At 40.8% G+C, this 12,373-nt stretch overlaps 1 protein-coding gene across 1 annotated transcript in view; it reads left to right on the top strand.

Annotated features, from left to right (window-relative positions):
* The window catches only part of LOC103740513 (zinc finger protein 420), a 41,974-nt gene extending 29,601 nt beyond the window's left edge, over window positions 1-12,373 (top strand). The window contains exons 4-5 of the mRNA XM_008841160.2: window positions 8,213-8,319; window positions 8,713-12,373. Coding sequence (XP_008839382.1) covers window positions 8,213-8,319; window positions 8,713-10,887 — 2,282 coding nt within the window. The 3' untranslated portion in view covers window positions 10,888-12,373. The remainder of the gene's footprint in view (window positions 1-8,212; window positions 8,320-8,712) is intronic.

The following is a 12,373-nucleotide window of genomic DNA, read 5'->3' as shown; positions in this document are numbered from 1 at the left end:
TAAGGTGAAATCTTAAAGTGGTTTTAATTTGCATTTCCCTAATTACTAACGATGTTGAACACTTTTTAAGGTGTTTCTTAGCCATCTTTATTTCTTCCTTTGAGAACTCCCTTTAGATCTTTAGCCTAGCTTTTAATTGGGTTATTTGCTTCCTTGATTCTTTGTTTTTTAGTTCTTCATATTTTCTGGATGTTAAACCTGTCAGATGTGTCACTGGTAAAGATTTTTTCCCACTCTGTGGGTTTTCTCTTCACTTTCTCGATTCTTTTGCTGTACAGAAGCTTTTTAGTTTAATGAGGTCCCACTTCTTGATTGTTGACCTTAATTCCTGGGCAACTGGTGTCTGGTTTAGAAAGTCTTTTTCTACACCTATATCTTGTAGGTTGCTGCCGATGATTTCTTCCGACAGTTTCAGTTTCCGGTTTCCCATTGAGGCATTTGATCCATTCGGAGTTGATGTGTACAAGGTGAAATATAAGCATCTCATTTCATTCTTCTACAGGTTGATATCCAGTTTTGCCAGCACCATTTGTTGAAGATGCTGTCTTTCTTCCATTGTATGTCACTATCAGGTGGCTGAAGTTTTGTGTTCTCAGAAGGTTTGGGTCTTCAATGATGTTCCATTGATCTATGTGTCTATTTTTGTGCCAATACCATGCTGTTTTTATGACTATAGCTCTGTAGTATAGTTGAGATATGGTATAGTAATCCCCTCAGCATTGCTTTTTGTGCTCAGGTTTGCTTTGTCTATCTGGGGTCTTTTGTGCTTCCATATGAATTTAACGATTTTTTTTTTCTAATTCTGTGATGTATGTCATGGGAATTTTAATTGGGATTGCACTGAATCTATATATTGCTTTTGGTAGAATGGTCATTTTTACAATATTAATTCTTCCAATCCATGAGCATGGGAGGTCCTTCCATCTTCTGGTATCTTCCCCAGTCTCTTTCTTTAAAGATTTAAAATTTTTGTTGTAGAGAACTTTGATGTCTTTGGTCAGGTTTATTTGGAGATAGTTTATTTTTTTGAGGCTATTGTGAATTGGTAGGTTTCCCTGTATTCTTTCTCCGATTGCTTGTTATTGGTATATAGAAAGGCTATTGATTTTTGTAGATTAATTTTTAAACTGCCTAAAGTGTCGATGAGTTCTAGGAGTTTTCTGGTGGAATTTTTTGGGTCTCTAATGTATATCATCATATCATCTGCAAAAAGTGATAGTTTGACCTCTTCTTTTCTAATTAGTACTCCTTTAATTTCCTTCTCCTGTCTCATTGCTGTAACAAGAGTTTCAAGCACTGTATTGAAAAGGAGTGGAGATAGTGGACATCCTTGTCTGGTCTCTGATTTTAATGGGAATGCTTCCAGTTTTCCGTTTAGAACGATGTTGGATGTGGGTTTGTTGTATGTAGCTTTAATTATATTGAAGTATGTTCCCTCCAGTTGGATTCCCTTTAGGACTTTTATCGTGAATGCATGCTGAATTTTTTTCAAAGGCCTTTTCTGAATCTATTGAAATGATGGTGTGGTTTTGTCTTTGAGTCCATTTATGTAATTTATGATGTTTATTGACTTGCATATATTGAACCATCCCTGCATCTCTGGAATAAAGCCTACTTGATCATGGTGGATGATCTTATTGGTCTGTGATTTGCACATATGTTATGGAGAATTTTTGCATCTCTATGTTCATTAAAGTTCTGGGTCTATAGTTTTCTTTTTTGGTTGTATCTTTATCTGGGTTTGGTATTAGAGTGATGCTGGCTTCATGGAAGGAATTTGAGGGTTCTCTTTCTGTTTCTGTCTTTTTGAATAGTTTAAGTATCAGTTTTTGCAGATTTTCTTTAAATATCTGGTAGAATTCTGTTGTAAATCTATCTGGGCCTGTGCTTTTTTTTTTAGTTGAGAGGTTTTGTATTACCGTTCTCTTTTTTTTTTTTTTTTTTTTGAGACGGTGCCCCTGTAGCCCCAGCTGTCCTGGAACTTACTAAGTAGACCAGGCTGCCTCCCTATTGCTAGGATTAAAGGTGTACACCACCACGCCAGCTTCTTTTTCTAAAAAAAAAAAAAAATATTATTTTTTTAAATTTTATTTTATGTGTATGCATCTATTGCCTGTATGTAGGTAAGTGCACCTGTGTTGTGCAGTGTCTGTGGAGGACAGAAGAGGCTGTCGGATCCCCTGGAACTGAAGTTATGGACAGTTGTTAGTTGCCATGTGGGTGCTTGGATTTGAACCCGGGTCTTCTGCAAGAACAGCCAGTGTTCTGAATTGCTGAGCCATCTCTCTGGCCCCTGAATTACTGTTTCAATTTCCATGTACATTATGGGTCTGTTTAAACTGTTGATCTCTTCTTGGTTTAGCTTTGGTTCTTCCCATGATTTTAGACATGCTGTGGGATTTCTTTTCTGGTCCTGTCTTTTTGGTGTTCTATGTGCTTCTTGAATTTTTATGGGGATGTCTCTCCTTAATTTTGGGAAATTCTCTTCTAAGATCCTGTTTAAGAGCTCATCAATACCATTAACATGACATAGATTTGTTCTTTTCGTGGTATCCCACATTTCCTGCCTATTCCATTACTGTGTTTTAAATTTTTTTCATAATCTTTGCTTGAGTGGTCCAGTTCTTCAACTTTATTGTCCAGTCTTGATATTCTGTTTCCCATTTCATTCATTCTGTTGGCGAGGCTTTCTCATGTTTCAAATTAGCTTATTGAGGTTTTCACTCCCATCTTCATTTCATCCTGAGTTTTCTTCAATATTTCTCTTTTGTGAATTCAGTCAGAAGTTTTTCCCTATCTTTTAGTTCTTTGATTTGTTTGTGTGTTCTTTAAATTTGTCGAATTCCTTGATCATGTTTATGATTGTTTTTTAAATTCTGTGTCCTGGGTTGTTTCTAGTGGGCTCTCCTTGTAGAACTCTTCTATAGGACTGGTGGAGTTTGTTTTGATATTTCCATATTTTTTTCCATTGTGATTTTGGCATGTGGATTTCCTTTGTTGTGTGAACTTCTGGTACGAAGCTCAGGTTTTCCTTTGTTTATTTGAAATCTTCTATTTGTATTATTGGTGTGCCTTTGTTGTTTTCTTATTGCATGCAAAGCTAGTTGCAAAGCTAGATTTCAGGTTCTCTCAGATTTTATATTAGAAGGAACTGTTGGCTTCAGATCAGCTATTCAGGGCCTGCCCAAGTCAGGCTCCAGTCAGGTACACTCAGGTTTTCTTCTAATATGTAGATGCCTTCTAGTGGGCAGTCACAGTACAATTTGGGAAGTTTGCTAAGCGGAGACCCAAGGCAGTCTGCTATGGTCTGGGCCTCTACTGTAGGGCAGAGAAATCTAGTCTTGGCAAAGTGGAAGGGGCAACATGTCCCAGTGTAGGGGGTTAGGTAAGGTGTTACCTGTGGAAGCTTACCACCATGCAGAGGCTGGATCTAGGCACTTTCAGGTGGTCTGCTAAGGTCTCAGATCCTACTGCAGAGCAGAGAAATGTAGTCCTGTTTAGAAAAAAAAAAATACGTGTATGAGTGTTTTCCATGCCTGTAAGTGCATGCGTGTTGTGCAAAGGCTGCAGATGTCAGAAGAGAATGTTGGATCCCCTGGAAGTGGAGTTATGGATGGTTAACTACCGTGTGGGTGCTGGAATCATCCCAGGTCTTCTGTAAAAGCAGCCTGTGCTCTTAATCACTGAGCCATCTCTCCAGACTGCACAAGACATTTTCTTTTTGGTGTTTTGATACAGGGCCTTTTGTAACTCCATTGGTCTCATATTTGACAAAGGACCGAGGCTGGTCCTGAACTCATAGATCTCCTGCCCATGCATCCCACTTTCTGTGACTAACGTCATGTTCTACCACACTCAGATGGTGAGATAACTTCATTGGTCAGATCATTTATCTAAAGTATCAGTTGTTCTTTCCTCTCCATTTAATACTTCTTTTATCAGGCCTTTGTTCGCCTGTTGCTGCATTTGACTCTCTGGTGACTTTATCTACTACCGTGTTTTAATTGTGATTCAAATGCACTCATAATACATCTTCCTATAATGTGTTTCCATACTTTGAGCGAAAATTAAGCCAAGATGTCAGAAATCATGATGAGACAAGATAGGACCTGGATTAGAGGAAGAAAATAGATGCAATTATATTTTTAGAAATAAATAAAACTGAGTCACTATTACGGAAATATTTACTTTCTCTTGGAATGACTTTTCCACATTTTGGCATATAATACATGGTTAGATACAATTCAAGATTGGTAGTGACTGTGGTTAAAATAAAGATATGAATTTGGAACTTTGTATCCTTGATAGTATTTAATATAGTTCCCATTGTATCTATATGTGGAATTTGTAAGAAAATGAGAAAAGAGTACCAGAATTTCATTGTTAAGAAGGCAGGTTAGGAGGCTGGAGAGATTGCTCAGTGGTTAAGACCAATGGCTGTTCTTGCAGAAGCCCTATGTTCAATTCCCAGCACCCACATGGTGGCTAATAACTGTCCACAACTCCAGTTCCAGTTCCTACGCCCCCTTCTGACATGCAGATATTGCATGACATGGGTGCACTTACATACATGTAGGCAGTACACTTGACATAAAAATCACAAGATAAATAATTTTTTTTTAAAAAAAGAAGGCAGAGTAGAAGTTTTCTTCGTGTTACCTTCATGGACTAATTAAGACTAACAAAAGAGATAATATAGTCCCAGGAGAGATGGGAAAGTGTTATCCAGGCTAATCATGCATGCTTGTAATGCTAGCATTCAGGTGGCAGAGGCAGCCAGATCTCTGGGAGTTCAAGGCTATCCTGGTTAACATAGTGAGTTCCTGGCAAGCTTGGGCTATAGGGAGACCTTGTTTCAAAAATGAATTAAAAAATAATTTTCAAAGTGAATTTAACCCAGCACTCAGTGGGAGGCAGAGGCAGGCGGATCACTGTGAGTTCAAGGCTAACCTGGTCTGCATAGCAAGTTCCAGGCCAGCTGGGGCTACAGGGAGACCCTGTCTCAAAAATACCCCAAACAGAACAAAAGCAAACAAAAACCAAAACAAAGTGAATTTAAAATAAATTAAAAAAAAAAAAAATCTCAGAAAAGTGTCAGGGTTCAGGTGTGGTGACATATGCCATTAATTCCAGCACTGGAGAGGCAGAGGGAGGCAGATATCTCTTTGAGCCTGAGGCCAGCTTGGTCTGTATAACACTTGAGTACAGGGAGACCCTCTCTTAAAAAAACAAAAGCAGCAGACAGTCTGAGAGTGCCTGATTTGGCCCTTTCTGGGTGTAGGGGCTGAAACCTTGGCAGACTGCCTAAGAGTACCTGGATCTAGCCTCTATGTGGTGTAGATGGAATCCTACTGAAATGGGCCAGCAGCCCATGAAAAACAGATGATGCAGAGATCTCTAAGTTCATTGTCTTTCCACAATAGGAGAAGATCACCCCACACCTATCCTTCCAGAGCTCAGGGTCTTTTTTGGAAGAGGTTGTCAGAAAGAATATTAGAGCCAAAGGAAGGAGTGGTGCCCCGGCCCGCGGGGTCAGCAACGTGGAGTACCTGGATTGGGGAGTGGGAATGTGGATGGGGCAAGAGAAAGAGAAATGGAGACAAGACAGGGTTCTGATCAAGTCTCGTTTATTGCAGCTCAAGCATGGGGTTAAATAGAGAATGAAAACAAAGGAGCAAAGAGTGAGTAATCATATCAGCCAGAACACAGGGGCCCAGATATACCCTAAGGGAGGAATCTGAAAGGAGAACAAGGCTGTGGGCCAAGGCCATGGGCCCAGGGCCACGGGCTCTGTCCTGTGCCTGTGGGAGGATGGTGGGCAGAATGGAAAGTCACCAACTCAGGTCTGTCAGCAGTTTTGAGAAATGGCTGAGCCTCAGGCTCCCAACAGAGTGGAGTATCAGGTGGAGTGTCCACTGGAAGTGTCCTCCGACCACTATGAAGTCAAACTATAGTTACACCTCCTTCCCACACTTGTCAAGTAGTCAGTGGGGGAGTCAGTTATCCCTCCCACACAATCAGTAGACCTTAGCTACATGTGGGGGAGGGTCAAAGGATATATAAGCTGAGAATGCCATGAGGCACCTCTCTTGCCATTTTGTGCCATCTGTCGGGAAGTCACAGGATCTGTATTTGGGTGTGGACTTTATAGTGCAGCTGTAAATGGAAGGGGGTGTTTACTCTTCTGTAAATAAACCCCCACCCTATGCTCTGTTAGCAAACTCAATAAACTCATTAGGATTTAAAACAAAACAAAACAGAGCTAATGGAAACCTTCATTATTCCACTAAAGTTGACCCCATGTTGGCAAATCTTTTGATAAAGATTTCTTATTCCTATTTTAACCCCTTAAACTTCATTGTGCATACATTTTTATGTAAACTGCTTCAAGTTATTTCTTTTAAAGTTATGTTAAAAATTGCCTCTCTTTGGAATAATAAGAAAACAAAAACAAAAGCAAAGTGGTAGCTGTACAGCCTAAAAGGGAAAGATCAAAAGACAATGCAGAAAAAAATAGTATAGAGGCCATACTTAAGTCTGGTGATCCAGATGGGAGCAGAATTCAGAAGGCACCGTGTTACTGTAAACACGTAGAATCCAGAATGCCCTGATGCTAAACAAGCTGACATTAATGACCACTCAAAAACCTTTGTTTCTATTTTGGAGTTGGAACATGTGGTGTTTCCTGTCACCTGGGCTGGTCCCAGACTCTCCAAGTAGTCAGGGTTAACTTTGAATGTGTAACCCTTTTGTCTCTACCTCCTGTTTTGTTGGACATGAGGTATATACCACTATAGTTGGTTTGATGTGGTTCTGTGGCTCTAACCCAGGGCTTTTTCCATGCTCAGAGGTCACTCTCTTTGAACAGATTACAAACCAAACTCCTGGTTCTTGCAAGTTCAGTTGTGTCGAGTGATTTCATCTGGGATGCTAGCTTTAGAGAACAAATTGATTTTATTTATCCACCTATCATTCAGTGCAGTTTCCATACACTCTCTACTCCTTAGACATGAATACAGGGAATAGTAAAAATCCTAGGAAGTTGTGGAGACACTGACAGTGATTCTGTTTGGGAGATGGAAACTGACAGAATGAGACATGGAATCACTGAACAAATTGATAACTAAGGAGCCTGAGGTACAGAGGGCTGGCTGGGCGGCTGTGCCATATGTAATGAAGAATGAGTGAATCAGTGCAGAACATGCGAAGAACAAGTCCCGAGTGAGCAGATTTCTTGTTCTCCAGCACTTTCTTCTATCTCTGTGGTTAGCTGCACAGTGGACTGACAGCTCTGAGGTCCATTCCTACAAGTCTCTGGATTGTTATAGGCTTCTCTTTACCATTGTGGCTTATTATTTTTTGGTTTCTAAATGCGCTGAGACCCAGAGGTAAAGTCACATTTCCCACTGGTGTGCCATAGGCTGGCACTTCTGGCTCAGCCTCCCTCCCACCCCCATCTTTTTGAGATAGGGTCTCCCTGTAGCTCCAGCTGACCTGGAACTTGCTATGTAGACCAGGCTGGCCTGGAACTCACAGAGCCTGTCCCCGGCTCACCCTTTCTATTGGACTTTTGATTTCCTCTCTGGAAAAAATTTGTGGCATCTTGATCTAGCAACTCACAAACAAAATTCAATATGTGCTCCTTTTCTGTAAAGAAGAAATTTTCTTAAGTTAATACTGTCTGTTGCTGCCAATTTAACCTTGATGTTCCTGGAGTAAGCCAGCATAAACCACGAATTGCTAAGGTAAGCACAGAGGAATTACATGAGACTAATTATAACGTAACCTACAACCCACTTCTTTTTGAGAGAGTATTGAGGGTGCCATCACTTTAAATATAGCTACCTGAAGAAAAATTTTCAATTTTACATGTGTAAGAGATGTCATGTTGTGACATTTTGTATTTATTTATTATAATTGATAAATAAAACAAGGGGGAAATAGCTAAAAATGATTATGTAAAATCTAAGAACTGAGATCATTAATCTCCCCATGTTTCAACAGTAAAATAAGGCAATGAAGAAGCATGACTTAGCTCTTCATTATATATTAGTGTCACTTATTATATTTACTCATGAAAGTGTAAAATGTATGCACTTATCATAAGTCAGCATTTTACAAATTATATGATAATAAGTACACATTTATATGTGTATTGCTTAAGAAATGATTTAAGTCTGATTCATGGAAAATAGTTGTAATATCATCACAGGTGTTCACAAAGTCTCCAACAAAATGAAAACCATCTTGAAAAATGATAGACATCTGTGGCGAGTTGGAATCACAAACAGCAAGACATTGAATGAAGAGATTGTTCATGTAAGTAAAGCATTTAAAGTGATCCGTCCATATATTTCTAATCTGAACACAAAGAATAGGAACCCTTCTGAAATGTTTCCTCTGCAAGTTAACTTAGCACCAGAGAGATAAGATGGGTAAGTCAGGAAAGTGGTTGGCAGGTAGCAGCAAAGACATGATTTAGATCCACCTCTCCCGTGTATAACACTAGCCATTTTAGCATACGCCTTCACCCCACAGTTTTAGAGATGAAGATATCAGGTTCTCTGATGAGCCATTCTATCCTAATTGTCAATACTAAGGTTCAGTGAGATGTGGAGTTATGTAGAACATTGTCCCTAAAGAACACCAGAAACTACAGCTCAGGAAAAACCCCATAGCGCTAAGAAAAATAACCAATTGTTTTATCTCCAGGCAGGTCCAAAAGTGCAACAGATAATGCAACAGAGAAAATCCTATAAAGGTAGAAGCTGTGTGAACACCTTATATCTGAAGTCACCGCACAGCAGTAACCAGATGTCAAACATACGTAAGAACAGTGTCAGTTATAAATTGGCTTTCACTCAGTGTCAAAGGCTTCATAGTGGGAGGATACCCTATGAGGGTAATGACAGCAGTAATTTCTTATTCAAGTCAAAAATCACTGCATGTCAGAGACATACAGGTGTGACGCCATATGAATGTAAACAGTGTGGAAAAGCCTTCTTCAAGGGTCATCTCACTGAACATCAAAGAACTCACAAAAAAGAGAAGTCCTATGAATGTAAACAGGATGGAAAAACATTCTTCCACGAGTCTAATCAGGGAACTCCGACAGGTGTGAAGCCCTATGAGTGTATGCAGTGCGGAAAAGCTTTCTCCAGGAAGTCTGACTTCAGTGTGCATCAAAGAATTCATACAGGAGAGAAGCCCTATAAATGTGAAAAGTGTGGAAAAGCCTTCATCTGCAATTCTCACCTCACAGTGCATAAAAGAACTCATTCAGGGGAGAAGCCCTATGAATGTAAACAGTGTGGGAAAGCCTTTTCAAATAAGTCTGACCTCACTGTCCATCAAAGGATTCATTCAGGGGATAAGCCGTATGAATGCCAACAGTGTGGAAAAGCCTTCTCCAGGAAGTCCCTGCTCACTGTGCATCAAAGAACGCATACAGGGGAGAAGCCCTATGAATGTAAACAGTGTGGGAAAGCCTTCTCCAGGAAGTCTGACTTCAGAGTGCATCAAAGAATTCATACAGGGGAGAAGCCCTATGAATGTGAGCAGTGTGGAAAAGCCTTCTCCAGAAAGTCTCACCTCACTGTGCATCAGAAAATTCATACAGGAATGAAGCCCTACAAATGTGAACAGTGTGGAAAAGCATTCTGCCACCCTTGTTCTCTCTGGACACATCAAAGAACTCATACAGGTATTAAACACTATGAATGTGTGCAGTGTGGAAAAGCTTTCTACCAAAAGTCTCACCTCACTGTGCATCAGAGAACTCATACAAGTGAGAAGCCCTATGTATGTGGTCAGTGTGGAAAAGCTTTCACCACAAAGTCTCACCTCAGTGTGCATCAAAGAATTCATACAGCTGAGAAGCCCTATGAATGTGAGCAGTGTGGAAAAGCCTTCTACCAAAAGTGTAGCCTCACTGTGCATCAAAGAACTCATACAGGTGAGAAGCCGTATGAATGTAAACAGTGTGGAAAAGCCTTCTGCAAACAGTCTTCTCTCCGGAACCATCTAAGAAATCACACAGGTGAGAGGCCCTATGAGTGTGAGCAGTTTAGAAAAGCCTTCTCTAAGAACTGTCAGTTTACTATTCATAGAAGGACTCATACAAGTAAGAAGCTGTATGAATGTGAACAATGTGGGAAAGCCTTCTCCACAAAGTCTCACCTCACTGTGCATCAAAGAACTCATACAGGGGAGAAGCCCTATGAATGTGAACAATGTGGGAAAGTCTTCTCCACAAAGTCTCACCTCACTGTGCATCAAAGAACTCACACAGGGGAGAAGCCCTATGAATGTAAGCAGTGTGGGAAAGCCTTCTGTCAAAAGTCTATCCTCACTGTGCATCAAAGAACTCATACAAATGAGAAGCCCTATGAGTGTGTGCAGTGTGGGAAAGCCTTCTCCATTAAGTCTGACCTCACTGTCCATGAACGGATTCATTCGGGTGATAAGCCCTATGAATGTCAGCAGTGTGGAAAAGCCTACTCCAAGAAGTCCCTGCTCACTATGCATCAAAGAACTCATACGGGGGAGAAGCCCTATGAGTGTGAAAAGTGTGGAAAAGCCTTCTTCAGGAAGTCTTACCTCATTGTGCATCAAAGAATTCATACAGGGGAGAAGCCCTATGAATGTGAGCTGTGTGGAAAAGCCTTCTGCCAACTGTCTTCTCTTTACACACATCTAAGAACTCATACAGGCGAGAAGCCCTATGAATGTGATCAGTGTGGAAAAGCCTTCTCAAAGAAGTGCCAGCTCACTGTTCATCAAAGAACTCATACAGGTATTAAGCACTATGAGTGTGAGCAGTGTGGAAAAGCCTTCTGCCACAAGTCTTCTCTCTGGACACATCAGAGGATTCATACGGGTGAGTAACTATTAATGTGAACAGTGAGGAAAAGCCTTCTCTAAGGAGTTGTCAGTTCACTATTTTATCAGAGAACTTATACAAGGGAGAAGACCTATGCATTTAAACTATGGAAAAGCCTTTAACAAGTGTCAGCTCATATGCATCAAAGAACTCATGCAAGGAACAAACCCTATTAATGTGACTGGTGTACAAAACTCTTCAGCAAGTCTAACCTCACTGTGCATCAAACAACTCCTACTGATGAGAAGCCCTGTGAATGTAAACAGTAGGGAAGAGCATCTTTCTCCAGGGTAATCTTATTATGCATCAAAGAACTCATACAGGAGAGAAGCCCCATGAGTGTTATCATTGGGAAAGCATTCTTCCAGAAGTGTAACTTTTCTGTGCATCAAAGATGCATGCATGTGCTTGGGTGAGACCATATGTACTCCATATATTCAGGAGCCTATGCAGGCCAGAGAGTGCATTGGATCCCCTGGAACGGGAGATACTGGTGGTTGTGAGCCACCATTTGGATTTTGGGAATAGAGCCCGAGTCTTTCAAGAGTAGGGAAGCTGGACTGGATGGCAGAAAGCCACAAGCTCCCCAGCTACAACATAAGTACATGATGCTTTTGGCTTCAGCATAGAGGTGGATATGGTCAACTTTCTTCCATTGTCCTGAATCTAAGTTCCTCTGACACCAGCCACCTCCATAATGCTGCCCAATTTGGACCCCAGGGAGATCAAAGTTGTGTAATGGTGTACACTGGAGGCAAGCTCAAACCTAGATTTGCCTTGGCTGCCAAGATTAAGCCCCTGAGTCTTTCTCCAAAAGCAGTTGATGATGATGTTGCTAAGGCAGCCGGTGATTGGAAAGGTCTGAGAGGATTACAGTTAAACTGGCTATTCAGGACAGGCCCAGATTGAGGTCATAACTTCTGCCTCTGTTCTGATCATCAATGCCCTCAAGGAGTCACCAATAGACAGAAAAACATTAAACACCATGGAAATAAAATACCGCTTTCGATAAGCTTGTCAACACTGCCTGACATATGTGGCACTGATCTTTAGCCAGAGAACTTTCAGGCAATATTAAAGAGATCCTGGACACTGCACAATTTTTGGGTTTCAGCATGAATGACTTGGTCATCCTTATGATATTGTACATGACATCAACAGTGATACAGTGGAATGCCCAGCTAGTTAAGCAGGTGAAACTATTTCAATAAAAGATGATCTGACATCTAAATAAATAAATAGGTGCATGCCTCCATGCCAGGTGTTTTCCATGACTTCTGGGGATCAAACTCAGTTCTTCATGCCTGTGGGCATACACTATACTGAATCTTTGAAGTCCTTTAGATGCAGGTCCTTCTTTCAGTCAGTCATCCCACCTGACAGAGGCTTGTCTGACTCAGTGTATCACTGGGACAGACTTTCAAGGCTGTTACTGAGTGCTAAGATAAGGACAGCTTAAAACCTCCCACAGGTCAAAAGGACATCACCCAT

Source organism: Nannospalax galili, unplaced genomic scaffold (assembly GCF_000622305.1).
Source record: "Nannospalax galili isolate Female #2095 unplaced genomic scaffold, S.galili_v1.0 scaffold1431, whole genome shotgun sequence".
In the NCBI taxonomy this organism is placed as follows: Eukaryota; Metazoa; Chordata; class Mammalia; order Rodentia; family Spalacidae; genus Nannospalax; species Nannospalax galili.
This window is presented reverse-complemented; position numbering and strand designations above follow the sequence as displayed.